General features: G+C 41.0%; 1 protein-coding gene across 2 annotated transcripts in view; it reads left to right on the forward strand.

Moving 5' to 3' along the window:
• The window catches only part of ADGRA1 (adhesion G protein-coupled receptor A1), a 926,644-nt gene that overhangs the window by 771,770 nt on the left and 131,276 nt on the right, over window positions 1-23,598 (forward strand). For both annotated transcript variants that reach the window (XM_040434818.1, XM_040434819.1), the window contains one exon: window positions 21,574-21,701. In XM_040434818.1, the coding sequence (XP_040290752.1) occupies window positions 21,574-21,701 (128 nt within the window). The remainder of the gene's footprint in view (window positions 1-21,573; window positions 21,702-23,598) is intronic.

The following is a 23,598-nucleotide window of genomic DNA, read 5'->3' on the forward strand; positions in this document are numbered from 1 at the left end:
CATCATCATTGGTGATAAATGGATTTTATAGAGGTCTCTACATGAAAACTGGTGTTATAGTTTTTTTTTTTATTGATGACCTTTCCTCTGGATAGAGGGTCCGACACCTGAGACCCCCGCCAATCAGCTTTTTGGGAAGGCACCAACGCTCACAGTAGCTGTGCAGCCTTCTCGCAGCTTACCAAGCACGGTGCCGTATATTGTACAGCTGCTGTGCTAGGTATTGCAATTCAGCCCCCTTCACTTGAATGAGGTTGAGCTGCGCCTAGGCCATGTGACTGATAAACTTGATGTCACATGACCTATGGAAATCTACGAGAAGGACATGGGGCTCACAGGAGCGCCAGTGTCTTCTAAAACATCTGATCGGCAGGGGTCCCAGGTGTCAGACCTCCACCGATCAGATACTGATGAACTATCCTGAGGACATAAGTTAAAAAGTCTCAGAAAACCCCATTTAAAGGATTTTTTTAAAAAATGGTTGAAAATAAAATGTATTTATTACTCACCTCACCGATTCTCGGCTGCTACCATTCTAGTTGCTCTCTCTCACCTTCCAGGTCCCAACTCAACACACAGGAAATTGCCTGAAATCTAGGCTCAACCAGTCACTGACCAGGCATTCCATGCCATTTCCTGTGCCTAGTCGGGACCAGAAAGTGGAGAGGAGCAAGAACTGGAGCAGCATCAGAACTGCAACAGAGTAATGTTTTTTTTTTTTTTTTTTTTTTTCATTTTTAACTCTTTAAAAATACTTAATAATAAAAATGAACTCTCTGGAATTCCCTTTCAAATTCTTGAAGTCTAGTTAAGAACACTGAAGATCAAAAATGGTGCCAAGTACAATACACAATGAATGTAGAAAAATATCTGGCAGTACTGACGGTTGATATCAGTTTTTTTGCCTGGCAGAGTTATTTTAATTAAGCTTTTTCTAACTGCTCTGTCTACCTTTGTGTCACTGCAGGAGCTCTTAATATTGATCTAACGTACTCTAACTTTTTTTTTGCTACTTGTATCTGATAAACTAGATTACTGTACTTGACGGTTTGTGATAAACTGAATAGCCTGCCAGTAGTTCACTGTATCTGTGTGATAGATGGGTGTAAGGTCTACAAGGAATGTTACTTGAATGTTCTTTTGTCAAAGGCTTTATCACTGCTATTGTGCAGTCTGGCATTGAGGTTTCAAAGTGTCCATCTACTGAAAGTAGATCTGTCATTACTGAATAAATCCATGTTGGTCTCTACTAGATATGTTTTAACTATAGAAAGGAACATAAGGAGTAAAGTTTTTATCAATCTCCTCGGAGCAGGAGAAGAGTCAACAATTTAGTCTCTTTAAATTTCAAGTTGATCATCCTAACTTACAAGTTCTTCAAGTTTCTTAGCATGACAAACATCATCAGGAAAATGTTTTGGTTAAATACATTGTATGTGTTACTAAACTCCTATAGGATGCAGCCTAGTTTGGGCCTTAAAGTGGATAGATGTGGTCCCACCTCTGTTAATAGAAAAGAACCCATAATTGTAACATAGTTTTATGGGTTTCATTTTAACATCATTCATCGTTCAATCTAAAAAATATCTAAAATAGTTATTGGGTTGAATAAATACCTAATTCCATCAAGTTTAACCCAAGCTGATTCAGAGGAAGACAAAAAAACAGTCCTAATAGAAGAGATCCAATTGGCCATAAAGTGGAAAAAATTAGTTCTCAGTCCTTGATGGTGATCGGATAGAACCTTGGATCAGCATTCTATATTAATGATAGTAACCCTGTATATTGTATTTTATGAGGAAGATATTTAACCTCTAGTCAAAGCTGTCTACTCATGTGAGAGCATGTTCTATAACGTAATAGTTCAGACAGTAACGTAATGCCTTCGAACTTTTTGATAAAAGTGCCCTTCCCTCAACCATAAAAAATGACCACATCTTCTCTATTGGGTCCAAAAAAAAAAAATTATTGCAAATGTTATCCTCCCTAAGACTTCTATTTTCTAGGGTAAATATATTTGCGTAAGATAACCTGTCTTCATGATTGTGTCACAGCTGTGTCACGGTCTCTTTGTTGTTTGCCGTGACACGTCTGCCGTGCATGTAGTTTCCTGGGGCAACGTGCTGTTTCTGCATGTGTGTGCACTGCTCCTTTTTCCTGGCCTCTCCCTAGTCTGGTGGTTATGGGGTTAAGGTGTGGATCAGGGTGTGGTCTCATGGCTCTACTTATCCTGTTGTTGTGAGATGGAGGTCAGTTGTATTCAACCCTTGGTTGGTGCTTGAGCCTTGCTCCTTCCTGGATATTACATCTCTTTTCTGCACACACATGCAGAAACAACACGTTGCCCCAGGCAACTGCATGCACGGCAGACGTGTCATGGCAAACAACAAATATACCATGACACAGCCATGAAAGATTGAGATGCTGCACATTAGGTTGGTTGTTATTCTTTGCACCTCTTCTAGCTCTCCATTGAAGGCTCATGCAGTTGTGATCCATTCAGCGTATAAATATTCTTTTTGCCCCAAATTGCATAACCTTATAGTTTTGCTGCCCATTTGGCCAGGTTATCCAGGTCACCTTGTAAGGGTAGGACTCTCTGTAATGTATGAACAACACTTTAGAGGTTTGTGGCCTCTGCGAATATCGGGAGAGTGCTATGAAGACCAGCTTCTGCCTCTTTTATAAGCCAGTTACTACTTACTTGCATAAAAAGAAAAAACTTTTAAAATAGTGGTTGTTGCAGAATTCCAACATTATTTTTAATTCAATTTGTTACTTTGTTATTATCTCATTCCATTGTTTGTAGCGGGCGCAATGACAGGGAGCTCTGATCGTGCCATCTGATAGTTACATTAAGGACTTTCAGGGGTTAATAAAAAAATAGAGGTATATGTTTTTTTGGGGTTTTTTTTTACCACCATTTCAGGAAAAATGTATTTGTTACCATGAAGTGGGAGGAACAGTTAAATCTCGGAGAAAAAATTGATATATAGCAGTAGTATAGGTGTCCATGACGTGAATATTAGCCTAGAGATTTGGACCCTTTAAAATGTAGCTTTTATTGGTTCAATTAAAAAGCACAATACATCACTTTGTGATAACTGGGTGACCGAAAAATATCAGGACATGATGTCGCCCAGCTACCACCGTGAATTGGTGAAATTAATAAGATGTAAATAGTGCAAATTCCACAAGGGCACTTGTGACATTAATGATAGGTATAGGTTTTGGGGAAAAGTTAGGTCACTTTTGATGGGTGCTGGGGATGATTCTCTCCCTGTACCCGCCCTAGGTTAACCCTTTGCCCAGGGATGATCCCCGATGGTGGGATCTCCCTGTCTCCATACTTGCCCTGTCTGGCCCTGTACAACCCTGTACGTTAGGAATTTCACACAAATGATGATGTCAATTTTAACCCTGACGCGTTTCCCCACCACGGTTCATCAGGGGGTCGGTTAGAGGAGGATAATAGTTGTAAATAACATCATAGATAAAAAAAATAGATAAAAAAAAATAATATAATAATGTACTATGTCCTGGGTGATACAGTAAGGCAGGCCATGCTTGGATAAATCACAAAGGCTCTCTTTTTGGTGAAGAGGGATGTCACCTGGAAATAAATAACAAAAATTTGTATTTACTTGCAGGATCGCCCAAATCTTAACGTCCCACAGGTGATAAAAAACTTACTGATGATGTGCCCCAACGATGTCCGGACTGCCACCTGCCGTGTTTGGTAAGGCAGTGGGGCTTCTCTGTGCTGTCTCTGTTTAAATGAGCGCCCAAGCGCACGCTTGCACTCCTGGGAGGTGAATATCCGGTGAGTGGAACGCACGTCGGCCGTCACTTCCGGTGTCCTGGAGCGCAAGCATCGCTTCCGGTTTGCTGGAGCGCAAACGTCACTTCCGGTTTAGCGATGCTGCGGCACTCCAGACTCTCACCGGACAATTACAGTGTAGGGGAAGTGCAAAAACGTATCTGCACTAATTCCCCCCCAAAACTGAAGTAATCTTCTTGCGGCACTTGTAAACACAGGGAGGGGGGAAGTGGATATGGGGGTCGATTAGTCAGTTATGTCGTTTAACAAGCTAGATGATGCGATCCGAATGGCATAATGAGATTGATATTAATAGATGCCATATTCGGGATTACCTAATGATTAATATACTCTCTTCCCCAAAACACCCAGATTTTATCATGCCCCAAACTCTTACAAAAATAATAGAAAAGGACATAATTTTTCGCAGTTGTAGCTCTTCTAATCAGGAGATACACGGTTAATTAATTATAGTCATCACCTAATGAGATCATAAGAATTTATTAGATATAATTAAATATTTAAACTAGGGCTAAGCATGATCTAACAAATACCCTTTTTGATACAATTTTTTGAGTACTTTATGTACTCACGACCAGTTAGGACTGTATTTAATTTCTCAGGGAATGCAGAGGGAAGCGTAGAGATTAGAGATTCCTGGGCGAAGCTACCTCCCAATTTTGGATCCGTATTCCATTAATAGGGTGCAACATTATTCTACAAGAAACAGGTAAAGGTAAGTCTTTCATTAAGACCAGAGGGTGCTTGTGAGCAGCATCTATAGATCCATTCCGCTTCCCTCCGCAGTATCTTATTGTTCCAGTCTCCTTTTCTCGGGGGTAACGGGACGAGTTCTAGTGCTGAAAATCTGAGTGCGCGAAAGTCCCCTGCATGACATTCGTGCATGTGACTCGCCACTGGTGTGATTTTATTGTTTTTGACATCATTAACATGTTCTCCCACCCTTTTCCTTAGCTCCCTGAAAGTTTTTCCGATATAGTCTTTGGGGCATGGGCACTGGCAGATATAGATTACCCCTCTGCTTTTACAGTTTATAAAGTCCCGAATGATGAACACTCTTTGGGTGGCTGAGCATGTTACGGTCTTGCCTGTAGAGATCAACTCGCATATTTTGCAGGTCCCGCACTTGAACATCCCTAAGGGACGGCGATCAAGCCATGTTCCTGGTGTAACTGGGGCTAGGTAGTGACTGTGTACCAGTCTATCCCTAAGGCTTTTGTCTCTCCGATAGGTTATGCTCGGGTGGGGTGAGATACTCTTAGCTACACTAGTGTCCATTTGTAGAATAGGCCAATATTTGTTGAGAATAGCTCTCACTTCTGTGTTGGCCACATCAAATGTGGAAATAAGGAGGGTCTCTGCCCTCCCATCCTCCCCAGGTTTTTTAGGGGAGAGTAGCATTTCCCTTTCTGTAGTTAAGGCATGCTGGAAAGCATTTCTTAATGTGGTCTTTGGATAACCTCTATCTGTCATTCTTTTGTAGAGTTTTTTGGATTTGCAGTGGAAGTCGGTTAATCCAGAACAATTCCTGCGTATCCTTAAGTATTGTCCCCTGGGGATACCTCTTTTTTGTGGGATGGGGTGATGGCTTCCCCAGTGCAGAATTGAGTTGGTTGCTGTCGATTTTCTGAAATTTCTTTTTCGCCCTGTTTGTGTATCGTTACATCAAGAAAGTTGATGCAATCTTTCTGTATTTCAGAGGTAAATTTGAGACCTATGTCATTGATGTTCAGGACGTCTATGAATTCGGTAAACTCCCTCCTACTACCACTCCAAAGCACAAACACATCGTCTATATATCTTGTCCAGAAAGCTATCCTATCACTCCACCAAGTGTGATGGCCCGGAAAGACGATGTTGTCCTCCCACCAGCCCAGGAAGAGATTGGCATACGTGGGGGCACAAGGGCACCCCATGGCCGTCCACCTGAGCTGGTGGTAGAACTGCTCACTGAACACGAAAAAATTGTGCCTTAGAATGTAGACAAGTAGGGTCAGAATGAAGTGATTGTGGTCCTGAAAATGATTCCCTCTTGTACCCAGATAGTGAGAGACCGCTAGGAGACCCTTTGTCATGGGGGATACTACTATACAGGGACTCCACATCAATGCTGGCTAGTAGACAAGAAGATTCAATGACTAGGGATTCAGTTTTTTTTCAGAAAATCCATGGTGTCCCTTGTATATGATGCTAAAGATTACACAAACTCTTTCAGTACTTGGTCGAGATAAAGTCCACAGTTTTGTGTGATAGGATTCACGCCAGATACTATAGGGCGACCTTTTAAGGGAATTGTCCTTTTGTGGACCTTGGGAAGCCGGTAAAAAGTTTAAATTTGTGATGTACTGGGTAGTAGAAAGTGGTATTCAAGGAACAGTTAACCTGCTGCGGATGGCATGGGCACAGCTCCCGTGAACTACCTCCCTCCAACACCTTCAATGTGCGTGCAGTGGGTTTAGAAGTTGTATTTGCTTCCAAATGAATCAGAATGTGAACATATTCTACTGCAGTCGGTTAAGCAAATATTAAAGGTAAAGTCTGCTTTGGACAATGCTGTTGTTCGAAGGTGAATGTCCTGCTGCAGGGATTCCCAGGGAGCTGGTTGGCAGACAAGCATCAGGTGACTATGTCGATCTTAGTTGATGCAACGCAAGCAATGGCAGAACTAGGATCCCATGACCCCCAAGCAACATTTGGACGACCTCCCACTTTTATATTGCAAGATATTGTTCGGAGTGTATGAATTCAAAGTTGCCTCCCTTCACCTAAGTAACGTTTTATAAATAAATTTATGTATTTAACCCCTTATTGACCACCCAATTAGCCTTTTTACGGCAGTCACTACGGGGCTTTAGGGTGGGAGACCCGTGCAGCGGAGAGCCAGGGCTTGGCTTCAATGCTGCTCTAACGGGCCAGAACGACAGGTAACCTCGATCTAGGCCGTTTAACCCCTTACATGCCACAGGGTGCCCATGCCAGTGGAGGCATGGCCAGGGCCTAGTGTATGCCCCAGGCTTGCCTCCATCCTCTCTGGCGCAGCCTGCTGGTGAATGTCAATACACCACTCACATTAACCACCTCCCGTCCGCCCATTGAATATAAAAGTCCGGGAGGTGGTTGTCTATCTCCTAATGGACTTATTAAAAAGTCCTTTCAGAGATCGCAGCTGCACGCTAATCGTGCAGCTGCTGATTAGGTTGCCCGCTGTCAGTGATAGCCGGGCAACCCTTAGAGAAGGCAGGGACAGTGCCCAGGTGTCCCTGCCTTCTAGATCGCTGTATACACAGCGCTCACCAAGCGCTGTGTATACAGTGCAGGAAGCGCTATGTGATCGCCGGGACCAGAGAGTGCAGGAGCTGTGTGAGGTCTTTCAGAGACCTCAATCAGCCCTGCACTGAGGCTGTACAGTGTTGTATTGTGCTGAACAGCCTCTCTGGGGGGTGTATTTCTTCTGTAACTGGGGCTACTATGTCAGCCCCAGTTACAGGAGAAATCAACAGTGAAAAAAAAAAAAGTGAAGTAAATGTCCCCAAGAGGTCTTGTATGACCTTATGGGGGACGCAAAGTGTAAAAAAAAAAAAATTGAGTGTTAAAAAATAAAATAAAAAAAATGTTTCACATGTAAAAAAAAAAAATTCCCCATGTAAGGAATAAAAAAAAATGTTAGAAATAGAATTTTTTTTATAAAATAGACATATTTGGTATTGCCGCGTCCGTGATGGTCGGCTCTATAAATATATCACATGATCGACCCAGTCCGATAAACACCATAAAAAAATAAAAAAACTGTGTTGAAAAAAGCCATTTTGATCACCTTACATCACAAAAAGTGCAACACCAAGTGATCAAAAAGGCGTATGTCTCACAAAATGGTACCAATAAAACCGTCACCTCATCCCACGAAAAATGGGCCCCTACATAAGAAAATCGCTAAAAAAATTTAAAAAACTATAGCTCTCAGAACATGGAGACACAAAAACATAATTTTTTGGGTTTCAAAAATGCGATTATTGTGTTAAAGTGAAAAAAAAAAGTATACATATTGGGTATCGCCGCGTCCGTAACAACCAGCTCTATAAAAATATCACATGACCTCACCCCTCGGGATTAAAATTTGAAGAATTGCTTCTAAACTTCTAATGCTTCTAACATCCCCAAAAAATAAAATTACATTTCCAAAATGATGCCAACATAAAGTAGACATATGAGGAATGTTAAGTAATAAATATTTTATTAGGTATCACTTTCTGTTTTAAAAACAGAGAAATTGAAATTTAGAAAATTGCGAATTTTTCAGAATTTTGGGTAAATTTAGGATTTTTTCATAGATAAAGGTAAAATATATTGACTCAAATTTATGACTAGCATGATGTACAATGTGTCACGAAAAAACTATCTCTGAATGACTTGGATAAGTAAAAGCATTCCAAAGTTATTACCACATAAGGTGAGATATGTCAGATTTGCAAAATTAGGCCTGGTCAGGAAAGGGGCAAATGTCCCAGGTGTGAAGTGGTTAAAATACATTAAATTAAAAGGAATAGTGCAGTGTCCTGTAAAAGCGATCAAAAAATTATAGTCCCTTTGTCAGACTACGAAATTGTTAAAAAAGTAAAAAAATAAAAATAAATACCAAATTAAGAAAAAAACATTTTTCCAATGGAAAAAAATAGCAAAAACAAAATCTCCACATATTTGCTATTGCCACGTCTGTAACGCCCTGCACTATGCACTTGTCATGTATATGGTGAACGCCGTAAAATAAGAAACAGAAATACGGGTATGCCAAAATTGCTTCTTTTTGCTCATTTACCACCAAAAAAGACAAATAAAAAGGGATCAAAAAGTGTTATACACCCCAAATTGATACCAATGAAGACTACAAGTTACCCCACAAAAATCAAGCCCTTACACAGCTCCGTAGAAAGAAAAATAAAAAAGTTATGGGTATTGGGATGCAATGATGCAAAAATCACATTATTTTTTATTTTTTTTTAAGGGGTTTTTATTGAGCAAAAGTAGTAAAACTTAAAAAAATGTGTATTTGGTATCACTGTAATTGTACTAACCCAGAGAGTAAAGTTATCATGTTATTTGCGCTGAAAAATGAATGTTGTAAAATTTATATGGTAAAAACTCAGTGGCAATATTTCTCAGTATTTCTTCTATTTTTCCCATCTCCCTCCCAGAAAGAGTTAATAAACGATAACCAATAAGTTATGTGTATCCCTAAATGGCAGCATTAAAAACTACAGCTCGTCTCGCAAAAAAAAAAAACTGATACTGCTACATAGACGGAAAAATAAAAAAGTTATAGCTCTTGGAAGGCGACAAAAAAAATTAAAAATTTAAATCGCTTGGTCATTAAAGGCCCAGAACAGACTGGTCACTAATAGGTTAAGGTACAGAACGGTGATGACAGCACATATATGCTTCACATGTTTAGCACAAATTACACAAAAGGAAGCATGTTGCTGAAGGGTTGCTACTGTTTTAACGCAGACCTGCAAATGATGAATGAAAATACACTGTAAATGCACATTCCCTTAGGTTTTTGCAGCTAATTATGTGATACAAAGAGAATGAAATCTGTGAAAAAAAATATAAAAAAGAAATACACTGAACAAAAATATAAACGCAGCACTTTTGGTTTTGCTCCCATTTTGCATGAGCTGAACTCAAAGAACTGAAACATTTTCTACATACACAAAAGACCCATTACTCTCAAATATTGTTCACAAATCTGTCTAAATCGATGTTAGTGAGCACTTCTCCTTTGCCGAGATAATCCATCACACCTCACAGGTGTGGCATATCAAGGTGCTGATTAGACAGCATGAATATTGCACAGGTGTGCCTTAGACTGCCCACAATAAAAGACCACTCTGAAATGTGCAGTTTGATCACACAGCACAATGCCACAGATGTCGCAATGTTTGAGGGAGCGTGCAATTGGCATGCTGACTGCAGGAATGTCTACCAGAGCTTTTGCCCGTGCAATGAATGTCCATTTCTCTACCATAAGCCTTCTCCAAAGGCGTTTCAGAGAATTTGGCAGTACATCCAACCGGCCTCACAACTGCAGACCACGTGTAACCACACCAGCCCAGGACCTCCACATCCAGCATGTTCACCTTCATGATCATCTGAGACCAGCCACCCGGACAGCTGCAGCAACAATCAGTTTGCATAACCAAAGAATTTCTGCACAAACTGTAAGAAAACGTCTCAGGGAAGCTCGTCTGCATGCTCGTCGTCCTCATCGGGGTCTGGACCTGACTGCAGTTCGCCGTCGTATCCGACTTGAGTGGGAAAATGCCCACATTCGATGGCGTCTGGCACGTTGGAGAGGCGTTCTGTTCACAGATGAGTGGCGTTGTGTGGGTGAGCGGTTTGCTGACATCAACGTTGTGGATCATATGGCCCATGGTGGCGGTGGGGTTATGGTATGGGCAGGCATATGTTATGGACAACGAACACAGGTGCATTTTATTGATGGCATTTTGAATGCACAGAGATACCGTGACGAGATCTTGAGGCCCATTGTTGTCCCATTCATCCACGACCATCACCTCATGTTGCAGCATGATAATGCACGGCCCCATATTGCAAGGATCTGTACACAATTCCTGGAAGCTGAAAACATCAGATTTGTGAACAATATTTGAGAGTAATGGGTCTTTTTGTGTATGTAGAAAAGGTTTCAGTTCTTTGAGTTCAGCTCATGCAAAATGGGAGCAAAACCAAAAGTGTTGCGTTTATATTTTTGTTCAGTGTATATATATATATATATATATATATATATATATACAGGGTGGGCCATTTATATGAATACACCTTAATAAAATGGGAATGGTTGGTGATATTAACTTCCTGTTTGTGGCACATTAGTATATGTGAGGGGGGAAACTTTTCAAGATGGGTGGTGACCATGGCGGCCATTTTGAAGTCAGCCATTTTGAATCCAACTTTTGTTTTTTCAATAGGAAGAGGGTCATGTGACACATCAAACGTATTGGGAATTTCACAAGAAAAACAATGGTGTGCTTGGTTTTAACGTAACTTTATTCTTTCATGAGTTATTTACAAGTTTCTCTTTGTTTACAGCCATAGACATGTCGCCGAGGTTAACACGTAAGGAGCGGATAGAAATTGTGTTGATGTCTGGTGAACGCAGTAACCGGGTCATTGCAGCAGATTTCAATGCAAGACACCCTACGAGACCACCCATCTCCCATGCTACAGTTAGCAAACTGCTTGCTAAGTTTCGTGAAACTGGTTCAGTGTTGGATTTGCCAAAATGTGGACGCATGAAATCTGTCTCTAATGAAGAAACATCAGTGGCTGTCCTAGCTTCATTCAGCAAGAGCCCACAGCGTAGCACTCGCCGCATGTCACTGGAGAGTGGCATTAGTCGAACATCCCTTCGGCGGATATTAGCTACTCACAAATGGCACCCTTACAAACTCCAGCTACTGCAGCATCTCAATGAGGATGACTCAGATCGGCGCACTGAATTTGCAGAATGGGCAAAAATTGGAACAGGACACTCAGTTTACGCAGAAGATTTTGTTTAGTGATGAGGCAAACTTTTATGTGAATGGTGAAGTTAACAAACAAAACCACCGCTATTGGTCTGACACTAACCCACATTGGATAGATACCTCCAAGACTGTTGGAACAAAAAAATTGGTGGTATGGTGTGGTATATGGGGTGCAAAGGTAGTGGGGCCATTCTTCATCAATGGAAACCTCAAGGCCACTGGATATGCAAAATTGCTACATGATGATGTGTTTCCCTCTTTATGCACTGAAGCTGGCATGTTCCCTGAGTTTTTCCAGCAAGATGGTGCACCACCACATTATGGGTGTCAGGTCCGAGCATTCCTAGATGAACAGTTTCCTGGAAAGTGGATTGGTCGTCGTAGGCCAGTTGAATGGCCCCTGAGGTCTCCCGATCTGACCCCCTTAGACTTTTATCTTTGGGGTCATCTGAAGGCAATTGTCTATGCTGTGAAGATACGAGATGTGCAGCACCTGAAACTACGGATACTGGAAGCCTGTGCTAGCATTTTTCCTGCGGTGTTGCTATCAGTGTGTGAAGAGTGGGAGAAGAGGGTTGCATTGACAATCCAACACAATGGGCAGCACATTGAACACATTTTATAAGTGGTCAGAAACTTGTAAATAACTCATGAAAGAATAAAGTTACGTTAAAACCAAGCACACCATTGTTTTTCTTGTGAAATTCCCAATAAATTTGATGTGTCACATGACCCTCTTCCTATTGAAAAAACAAAAGTTGGATTCAAAATGGCCGACTTCAAAATGGCCGCCATGGTCACCACCCATCTTGAAAAGTTTCCCCCCTCACATATACTAATGTGCCACAAACAGGAAGTTAATATCACCAACCATTCCTATTTTATTAAGGTGTATCCACATAAATGGCCCACCCTGTATATATACTAGCTGAAGGACCCGGGTATATTTAATCTATTTCATTTAATGTTTATGTGTGTCATTAAGAGATATCAACACTATCCACTATAACAGTGACATCTACAGCACCCCGCCCCCTTAACGGTGACCTCCACAGCCCCCCACCCCTTAACACTGACTCCCCCACAGTGCCCCGTCCCTTAAAATTGGACTTCCACAGCAGCCTTCCCCTTTAATAGTGAGTTTCACAGCACACCAGCCCCTTTGGCGGTGACCTCCACAGGAGCTCTCCCCCTTAACAGTGGCCTTTACAGCAATCTGACCCTTAACACTGACCTCCATAGTGGACCATCCCCTTAACTGTGACCTCCACAGCAGCCTGCCCCTAAGGTGGCGAGAGGTCCAGTTTTAGGCCAGACAGTCCGGCTTTCAGACTCCCTGTCCTCCATCTGGCGCAGGGCCTGGACGGACACAAGGATGTCCTTTTGAACAGCTCACTCTCAGACAGCAGCACTGCGGTGTCTGAGTGTGAGCTGCAGAAAGAAAGTCACCATCCCTCCCACCCCTGCAGCTGACAGAAGTTGATTTTTAACTTCATTTTTTTCAATCCCTGTCAGCTGAGGAGTGGGAGGGGCGTGGCCTAGGCAGATCTGGGCATGGCTTAGCGGGAACTAGAAGTTGATTTTTAACTTTATTTTTTCAATCACTGATGAGTGGGAGGGGCGTGGCCTAATGAGATAGGGGCGTGTCCCTTTGAACAGCTCACTCTAAGACAGCAGCACTCTTGGCCCCTCTGTGCATCTTACTGGCTCATTTGCATACCAAATAAACTGGATTTTCAAATAAAAACATCTATTGCTGAAACAAAGGCACATCTTGAAATAAGGTACAAAGTGTTAATAGGCTAAGGCTTTACTTCAATAGCATGTGACCATGCTTCTATTGGCTAATGCATTTTTTTGGGAATATCTCAGGAACGGTACGTCCTAGAGAGCTGGTCTAAAACCTTCCCAGACACCTAATGTACCTGTGTGCCAAATTTTGTGACTGTAAATGCGACGGTGCGGATTCCGTTAGCGGGTATACATACACACACACATACATTCAGCTTTATATATTAGATATATACATACAATTATTTCCTTACAGTATGTGAACAAAAAGCAATAACAGATTCATTTTTGAATAATTCATTAAACCAAAAATTCCCAGATGCGCCAAATGCGTGACCTATCTTAAGGATAGGCCATCCATATCCGATTGGTGGGGGTTTGATTTCAGGGACCTCCGCCGATCATCCATTTAAAGAGGCTGTGATGCTCCATGAGCACTGCAGCCTTTTCCTAGGCCATGTGACGTCATGTTCATCGGTCACATGGCCTAGGCAACTGAATGGGGCTGAGTTGCAATACTAAGCACAGCCACTATACAACGGATGGTGCTGTGCTTGGCAAGCTGCAAAGAGGCTGCGGACTCTTCAAATAACTGATCAACACAGGTGCCTGAGTATACGCCATCTACATTAAACCCCCACTCAACCCCTTTCATCATTTTTTAATCAACAGCTTCTTAATTCTTGCACTAAACGTAACATTCACCTAGTTAGACATGACAATAATGTATTCATAATTTCCCCCTTTATTATTAACATAAGTCATGTTTTACATTTTCATGGGCTTTTTTTTATCTTTCGGAAGAATTTTATGAATTTCTGTGACTCAACAAGCCGGTTTGCATATAAATATGCACATTATCAACATTTTCACATTAATGATTCATTTTGTATCGACAGCTCAGGCTCATTTTAATACTTGCTGATTAGTCACTGACTTTATTAAGTATATATAGCTTTGGAAAGTAAAGTGAACTATAGAAAAAAAAAGTCACAGTATTCTGATTTATATAAGAAAAATTGTCATTCAGTGATATAGGGTAATACTGTAAAATGGTTTTTATTGAGTTACGGGGGGCGTGATAGGTGTAAGGTTATCAGCTATACTGGATTATTGGTTAGTCTTAGGAAACGACTGTATTTTTCACCCTATAAGACGCACCAGGCCCATAAGGTTTTAGAGGACAATAAGAAAAAAATAAAAAATTCTTTAGATCTCAGATCAGACCAGCAATCAGACCCCCAATGTTAATAAGATCCTCAATCAGACCTCAGATCAGACCCCCAATGTTAATAAGACCCCAAAAAGACCTCAGATCAGACCCACAATCAGACCTCAGATCAGACCCCCAATGTTAATAAGACCCCAATAAGACCTCAAATCAGACCCACAATCAGACCTCAGCTCAGACCCCAATGTGAATTATTCCCATTCAGACCTCAGATGAGACCCCCATACCTCATATCAGCTCCCATAACTCATTTCAGCCCCCCATGCCTCATATCATCCCCCAGTCTCATATCAGCCCCTAGCCATAAATCAATATGCCCCCAGCCTCATTGCAGCAGCCCCCAGCCTTAGATCACAAAATAAAACATCTACTTACCTCTCCTGCTCCAGACCCGCTGCTTCTCATCTCCAACGCTCTTCTTCTTCCTGCTGTCGGCTCTGCTGTAACGCGATGCGCACAGCGTGAGGTCACAGAGTGCCCTCACGATGTGCGCAGCCAACAGCAGAGGACCAAGAAACAGTGAGTACAGAGCCCAGGGAGGGCAGCATTCACCGCTTCCAGTCATGTTTCCACTGTCATGTTTTAATCAAAAAAATCTATTTTACCATATGTTACTGCTGCTGCTGCATTATGCATAAAGCAGTCTTTAGTTTCTTCACTTACCACTGTTTTCCTTGAGTGTTTCTTTTAGTTACGGCTATTTTGAACCCTACAATATGAGGATCTTTTCAAGATGGCTCTTCTCCATAAATGGCTGCATTCTTGTTATCCTTTGATTTCTCTTATATGGGGCCTCAAATCCTCTGCTCAGTATCCACATCTCCTGGTGCCACTACACTAGAATGTCTAATCTCCCTTTTAGTAAACGCTTAAGTGAGTTGTCATCTTTTTTTTTTTACACAGACACTCCAATGATAACTGTTGCTGGGACCCCTTTGGAATCACTTGTAATCTGTAGGTAGAAAGGGTTCAATTCCCTGCAGTGCCCCTAAAGGAGAAATTTTACACATTGGCGATTCTTGTAATGCATGCATGTGCTGAGCCCTTCCTGATTCCTAAGGGTATATTTCCATCTGGTAGATACTCTGGATTTTCCTCTGTATGCATTGGCACATTGGCATGTACTGCATGCGGAAAATCTGCAGTGTATTATTGTATTATTGTATTATTGAGATCTGAGATTCTCAAGCCAAAATTAACTTGGTCTGGATATGAAATCTGCAGCATATCAATTTCTGTAAATTTTTTACATTGCAGATATTATCCTTTGCAATGCATGGTATTCTGCTGCCAATGTACATGAGAGAAGTCTCTGATAAGTGTTAGTGGCAATCTCTTGTACAAGCAATAGAAGATATTGAACTTGCTATAATCATTGTTGTTATGTTATTCTATGTAGAATTCCAGTGAGGAGATACAATGGATATGCCTTTAGATATTTTATTAAATATACCTTGAAAAATTGTGAAAGAAGTTAAAGGAAAATGCTCTCTCCAGCTCTGTGATGCATGTGTAACAAACCGGAAAGGACTCAAGGACACAGGATACAAGCTCAAAGAGGAGCATAGTGAATGACATGGTGAATTACAACCATAGATAACTTAATAAACCAAATATAACAATGGTCAATAGATGCCAGAAAAGTACACTAAATATAGTGGATAATAAATATAACAAAATACAATAATGAATTGTAGTTAAAAGCCATAGCTGGGACAGCACACTCCCCATCTGAAATCCTTGGATCTTACTATATAAACTGACATTAAAGAGTAATGTGTACCTGATATTCAACTGTTCTTGGTATATTCAAACGGATAACATCTTCATATGGAGAAGTCGCACTAGTCTAGTTGTAATCCATTACTCAAAATTCGGAGGGGTACATAGACAAGGAATCAACACCTAAGTTGACTAAAAGTTCCTTGAAGGTTCCTTCTGACTGGACAGATATAGGCCTGATGAAAGATTTGGAGTCACCAATGGTAACTCCTACTTTACAAACTTTGCCATATTTGCTAGGAAATACTGTATATCTCAGATAAGTCCCATGGGCCATGCCTTTCTTTCCACTTTCTGTTCCTTCATGAGAATGAGATCTCATACACATAACTTGAATTACATGACAAAACCAAATCTAACACAAGCCATATTTGCTGTAGATGTAGAAAGTATCCTGCAGAAAATCCTTCCAGTGTGGCCCATACCCTATAACGCAGCTGGCAAAATGGGGTATGATACTTTGTCTATGGGAAACACGTTGAAAAAATATCCTTGTCCAATCAATCAATGTGGAATTTTTTTCATGAAAACTATATATGACAAACCCAGACGCCAACTGACTGTATATCACCTATCAGAACGGTGACTGTACAATGATTGTAAAGGTTTTTGTCTCCATAACAATACAAGCTGCATGTATTATCCGTCCGAGAACTATTTCATAAAGCTATCATCGGTAATTAGTTTTAGTGCCGCGGTTTTCATTACACCAATATTCACTTATTAATTTGTAAATAACACAAGGGTTTCCCTAGCAATGAATCCACTGGCTGGTCTCTCCTGTGGATACCATCCTATTTATTAACGTTGGCACAGCATTAGACTAAGTGGGTAAATTTGCAAACAAATTTTTATTACCACTATTATGATGCACTTCAATGAACTTCATACAGACATGGACAATTAACATCCTCATTCAATTAGAGAGTAGACTGGCGTAAACATAAAGTACAAATAGCCAGCATGCTGGAAGCTAGAAATCATGAAGAACACTAAACCTGAATTAGTGGTTCAATAGCTTGCAGAAGGTTTAACTAAATACTTGGTGACCATGTACTACTTGCTGCAGCCTGATGCACAGTATCCACATTGATATGGCAAAAGTCACAGTGCGCTTGGTGACTTTTGGCAGGATCATTTGAAACTTCTTCGGGAGATCTATGACTTGGGTTTTTAGCCAAGCAGCAGAAACCTGAAATCACCATTCTCAATGTCAGGGTTGTGAGTGGTCTGGCAGATGTATTCATTTATTTTTTACTACTTTATATGACTTGCAAGCATATTCCACAGCACTGTACCCAGACTGTCCCATTGGGATAATCTTAATTCCAAATTAACCAATCAGTTTATTTTTGGTACGGGGGAGGAAACTGGAGAACCTCGGAGAAACCCACATAAGCACAGAGAGAACATTCAAACTCCATGCAGATGTTGTTCTTCGTGAAATTTGAACCCAAAATCCAGCACTGCAAGACTGCAGTTCTGATCACGGAGCCACCATGCAGGAAGCTTGTATTTTACCTGCAACATTTTTGGGAGGATGAACAGGGTTTGGGGGCAGGTTTCATCTGGCCAGTTGTTTCAGATAACATTGTGGAGAATAGGTTTTGGAATCCTCAACAAGTATAAATGAATGTGAGGTTCAGGTGTCCACATAAATTTGACATATAAATTCTCAATTCAACGGCAGGCAAAGTATTCCATAATTACATTTTTAGAAAAGGGTTTTCCAGGGTGAAACTTTTGTTAAAGAAAGGGCCAGAAAATGTTAAAAATAGCAAAGAAGGATTGTTCACTACCGCTGCTTCATGTCCTGCATCAACATACAAGTATTTACAAGAAAGGCCTGCTCAGTCCATCACTGATACAAAGGCTAGTGATTTGCTGAATGTGACTTTCTTAGCGTTTTTCAGCCAGGACACGAAGTGGAGAGCAGTGTGGACCATAGCAGCGAAGGGTGTCAGGGTTGTATTTAGGGTTTATGCTGCCCTAGACACGATTATTAGCGTACGCCCCCTATTAGTTTGGCTGTACAGTAGCTGTCTAATGACTTGAGTGTATCCAGTAGCTACATTAAATTATTTTGATCTTGTGGTAAAAAACACAGTTGAAATCACTCTTGGTTTTACTGCACTTGCTGTGGTTTTGTGGTGTGGAAACACATTTTTGTTACATTTTCAACTTGGAAAAATGTATGGCAAATAACCACATTACAAAACAGCAGCAAACTCCGTAAAACGGAGTGCGGTTTTAAGCGCTTTTTTAAATGCAATTATAACTGTGTGGTTAAAATTATCTCACCTAAATATACCCTTATGCAGCTGACAGTAAAATATAAACCTAACACACATGTTCAAAGGCATCTCCACCAATGAATGGTGCATGCTATGATTGGAAAAAACATAGCATGAACCATCTAGCTATAATTTTGCCTCAAGGTTAATTGACTCACGTGAGTGGGTCTGCAAGAGCTTAACTATTTTCATGTCAGTGTGTAGATTATAGAATGGTCTGCTGTGTGACAGCAAGAGAAATCCTCTCTGCTAGTTGCCAGTGTGCATATGGGTCATATACTGGCTTCACCTTTCTCCTCATCTGGCTGCTCTGATGTCTCCTTATCACTTATTTTTGTTTATTGTAGCTACAAGTTAGGGGATTTAACCTGTACATTGCCTTCCTGAAGAGATTACTGATACATTAGCTGTAGGCTCTAGGAACGTGTCCTCATGTGCCTTTTTATAAGTACGGGCCCTGACAGGAGTGCTGTGGAGGGAATAATCATTCTTTGGTATTTTCAACTTCGTCTGGCCCATTGGTTGATAAAAGGTTCATCCGGGAAAACTCCTTCAAGACAGTGCTAATCTTAAGCTGAGGTTTGGTGAATGCTTTGACGAATCCACTGACAATACCTTTGATCAGGCTTTCTTGCCTAATTTAATAGTCTTTTGAGGGACCCTCAGCATGGTTCTAAAGCAAACAAGGATCCTTCAAAACTTTAGCTATGTTACACTGCTTGGACTGCAGATCGTCCCTGTAAATATGAGCTCATGAATAGTGTTGAGCGTGAATATTCGAATAGCGAAATTTTTTTGCGAATATCGGCACTTTGTAAATTAGCGAATATTTCAAATATAGCACTATAAATTCGCTATTTCGAATATTTGTGTTTTTTTTTATTGTTATATTTTTTTCTTTCCCACTTCCCAAAAGTAGTTCTTACTTGTCCTGAGGATTCCTGGCTTCCTGGCTGCTCCAGTCAGTGCCCGTTGCCGCTTCTGCCGACTTCCATGCTCATGGAGCGTCCCCATCACCATGGGAATGCCTCCATACTAGAATGTACTGTCTGATGCGAGAATTAAGTTAAAATCGGAATGCGATTTAATATAACTTGAAGTAATCGCATTGCGATTTCAACTTAGACCTGGTTTACTATGGTTGGCTTGGTAGAATTAGCGAAGATGACGAATATGACGAATGTATTCGTCATATTCCTCAAAACGAATATAACGAAGTATTCTCCATCTTCGTTTTAGCTCCATATTCGTCAACTTCGCTAATTCTAGCAATCAAATAGGAAGGTTGACTATAGAGACAGCTGTGTTTAATTCGCTATGCGATTATATTACTTAGCTTTTTTTAAATAAATAGAATAATTATAATAATTATCAAGTATTAGAATTATTTAATTTATTTTAAAAAAAAGCAAAGTAATATAATCGCATAGCGAATTAAACACAGCTGTCTCTAGAGTCAACTTTCCTATTTGATTGCTAGAATTAGCGAAGTTGCCGAATATGGAGCTAAAACGAAGATGGAGAATACTTCGTTATCTTCGTTTTCAGGAATATGACGAATACATTCGTCATATTCGTCATCTTCGCTAATTCTAGATATCAAACCAATAGGAAAGTTACCTTAAGTTAAAATCGCAATACGCGATTATTTAAATCGCATATTAATCGCAATAGCTAGAATAATGATGAATATTCGATTTCGAGGAATATGAGACGAATATTCAAGCGAATATTCGCGAATTTCGTCTAAATAGAATATGGCCACCTCCCGCTCATTACTAGTCATGAAGAGTAATGGTCTCAAATAAAGTTGCTTCAGTGAGTTAGGAGCCTGCATAGGGTTTCTCCTCTCCCAACATCATGTCATGATAGGCTTCTAAAATGAGGTTTCTAAGATGTCAATCCAGTACTGCCTACGTCAGGAGTCAGCAGCCTCCGGCACTCCAGCTGTTGTGAAAGTACAACTTCCAGTATGCTCCATTCACTTAGGGTACTTTCACACTTGCGTTAAAGTTTTCCGGTATTCAGTTCCGTCCTAGGGGCTCAATACCGGAAAAGAACTGATCAGTTTTATCCTAATGCATTCTGAATGGAGAGCAATCCGTCTTTAGTTCAGTCACTCTCACTCTATTTGGCCGGAGAAAATTCTGCAGCATGCTGCGGTATTTTCTCTGTCCAAAATTCTGGAACACTTATTTTCCATTGAAATGCATTAATGCCGGATCCGGAACCAAATGTTCAGGCAAAACGGATCTGGTTTTCCATTCTGCCCATGTGCAGACCTTTAAAAATGCAAAAAAAAAAAATACCAGATCCGTTTTTCCAGATGACACCGGAGAGACGGATCCGGTGTTTCAATGCATCCGGATCCGTCTACAAATGCTATCCATTTGCACACGGATTTCCGGATCCAGAAATCTTCACAACGCATGTGTGAAAGTAAACTTATATGGGAGTTTTGAAAACAGCCAAGCAAATGTGCTCTCTGGGCGTTTCACAACAGCTGGAGTGCTGGGGGTTGCTGCCTCCTATACATGGTAAATTCACCACTCAAGAGTCTAAGTAGGTAATTTGTCTTATGTTTAGGGATGAGCGAACTTGGGTTTTCAAGTTCGGCGTACAAGGCTCGGGTTATCTAAGAATTCCGTTATGGATTCCACTACCATGGATGATAACTTATGGTCCGTGGTAGCAGAATCCATAACAAAAGTCTTAGATAACCCGAACCTTGTACGCCGAACTTAAAAACGCAAGTTTGCTCATCTCTACTTATGTTCTATACATTATGTTGCATTTGCCGTCTTCTGCAGTGACAGATGCACAGTTCTAAGATGTATTGCACTTCTATGTATATAACCTATTTTACTTTTACTATTTCTTGTATGTAAATGTATAAAACATGCAGACTTGCCGATTATGTACCATTTTCTTCTGCGTTGAGGGTCCTATGTAGAGTTGTACTAAAACATATGCGTGTAATAGTGAGTTGTTCTATATAAAGCATTATATTTGAGGATCTGGGCAGAAGCTTTAAAAGTGTGACCTGTGTAGATGAGGCTGGGATATAATGTTGTTTGCTTTTCTTGTTAGGATTTGAAGACTGTGCTGTCTCTCCCTCAGTACCCAGGGGAGTTCCTGCACCCTGTGGTTTATGCATGCACCGCTGTTATGTTGTTGTGCCTGTTCGCATCTATCATAACCTACATTGTGCATCACAGGTAGGACGCCTCTTTTTATACATTACTTTCACATGTGTAATCATGCTATTATCCTGAATTGCCTGTTAAATTGCAGAATTTAAATGTGCCGGGATAGCATTCAATGTCTGCGCTGTGAAGAGAGGATGCTGCACAGGAAAGCCACCCTTGGGGTTTTGTATGATGGCTGCTGACAATTTAAAAGCATCCTAAATATTTTAACAGTAAACAGTATTGGGCCCTATTCCCGCAGTTGTTCTGTGCCAAATAATAGTGGAGGAGGATAGAAATAATTATCTCGAAAAATAAAACCCTCCACAGAACTCAGATCTGAATGCCGTCAAATTATTTTACAGCAGCAACATACGTTTTATTATGTACTAGGGTTCAGGGGTGTACAAATAACTATGAGGCTTTAGCAGCAGGTTCAGAATATGAAAAGCTTTAAAGGGAGTCTGTCACCTACCTGACCGGTTTCAAACAGGTGACATTGTTCAGTGGGGCACAAAGACATGACACAGATGTTACCCGTGGTTAGTTCTTCTGATGCTTCAAATCGCCCAAAAAGTCGTTTTTATCATATGCTAATGAGCGGTCGCAAGTGTCCAGGGGCGGAGAGTTTTCTGAAAGTGCCCAAGTTCCTCCGCCTCACTCGCGCCTAACTCCGCCCCTCAGTAAGCTCAAGCCAGTGTCCTGTGGCTCTGTGACATCATATTTCCCTATAGGCTGTTCGCGCATCACTGCCGGGACCGGGCATGCGCACTGTTCTGCCCACTGTGGGCAGAGGGACAGGGATATGGAGTGCGCATGCACCAGTTACTGGCGTGAAATTGGCGCATGCGCACTGCTTATCTCTGTGCCTCTGACCACAGTGGGCAGAACAGTGCGCATGCCCGGGCCCGGCAGTGATGCGCGAACAGCCTATAGGGAAATATGATGTCACAGAGCCACAGGGCTGGCTTGAGCTTACTGAGGGGCGGACTTAGGCGCGAGTGAGGCGGAGGAACTTGGGCACTTTCAGAAAACTCTCTGCCCCTGCACTATATTAGCATATGATAAAAAAGTACTTCACTTTTTGGGCGATTTGAAGCATCAGAAGAACTAACCACGGGTAACATCTGTGTCATGTCTTTGTGCCCCACTGAACAATGCCACTTGTTTGAAACCGGTCAGGTAGGTGACAGACTCCCTTTAATTATTTGGTCTCTATAACACACAAAGATAATGCCCATTGTGATGTCATAGTACAAAGGATAACAAACACTGTGATTTAATCATGCAGAGAATACACAATGATGTTACAGCACAAGTATAATAAACATAGGGATGTCACAGTACAGGGATAATAAACACAATGATGTCACAGTACAGGAATAATAAACACAGTGATGTCACAGTACAGGGATAATAAACACAGCGATGTCACAGTAGAGGAATAATAAACAGTGATGTCACAGTACAGGATAATACACACAGTGATGTCACAGTACAGGAATAATAAACACAGTGATGTCACAGTACAGGAATAACAAACACAGTGATGTCACAGTACAGGGATAATACACACAGTGATGTCACAGTACAGGGATAATACACATAGTGATGTCACAGTACAGGGTAATATACACAGTGATTCACAGTACAAGAATAATAAACCCAGTGATGTCACAGTACAGGATAATATACACAGTGATTCACAGTACAGAAATAATAAACACAGTGATTCACAGTACAGGATAATATACACAGTGATTCACAGTACAGGGATAATAAACACTGTGATGTCACAGTACAGGGATAATAAACACAGTGATGTCACAGTACAGGATAATAAACACAGTGATGTCACAGTACAGAAATAATAAACACAGTGATGTCACAGTACATGGATAATAAAAGAAAAGGGGATCACTATCTA

Source organism: Bufo bufo, chromosome 6 (genome assembly GCF_905171765.1).
Source record: "Bufo bufo chromosome 6, aBufBuf1.1, whole genome shotgun sequence".
In the NCBI taxonomy this organism is placed as follows: Eukaryota; Metazoa; Chordata; class Amphibia; order Anura; family Bufonidae; genus Bufo; species Bufo bufo.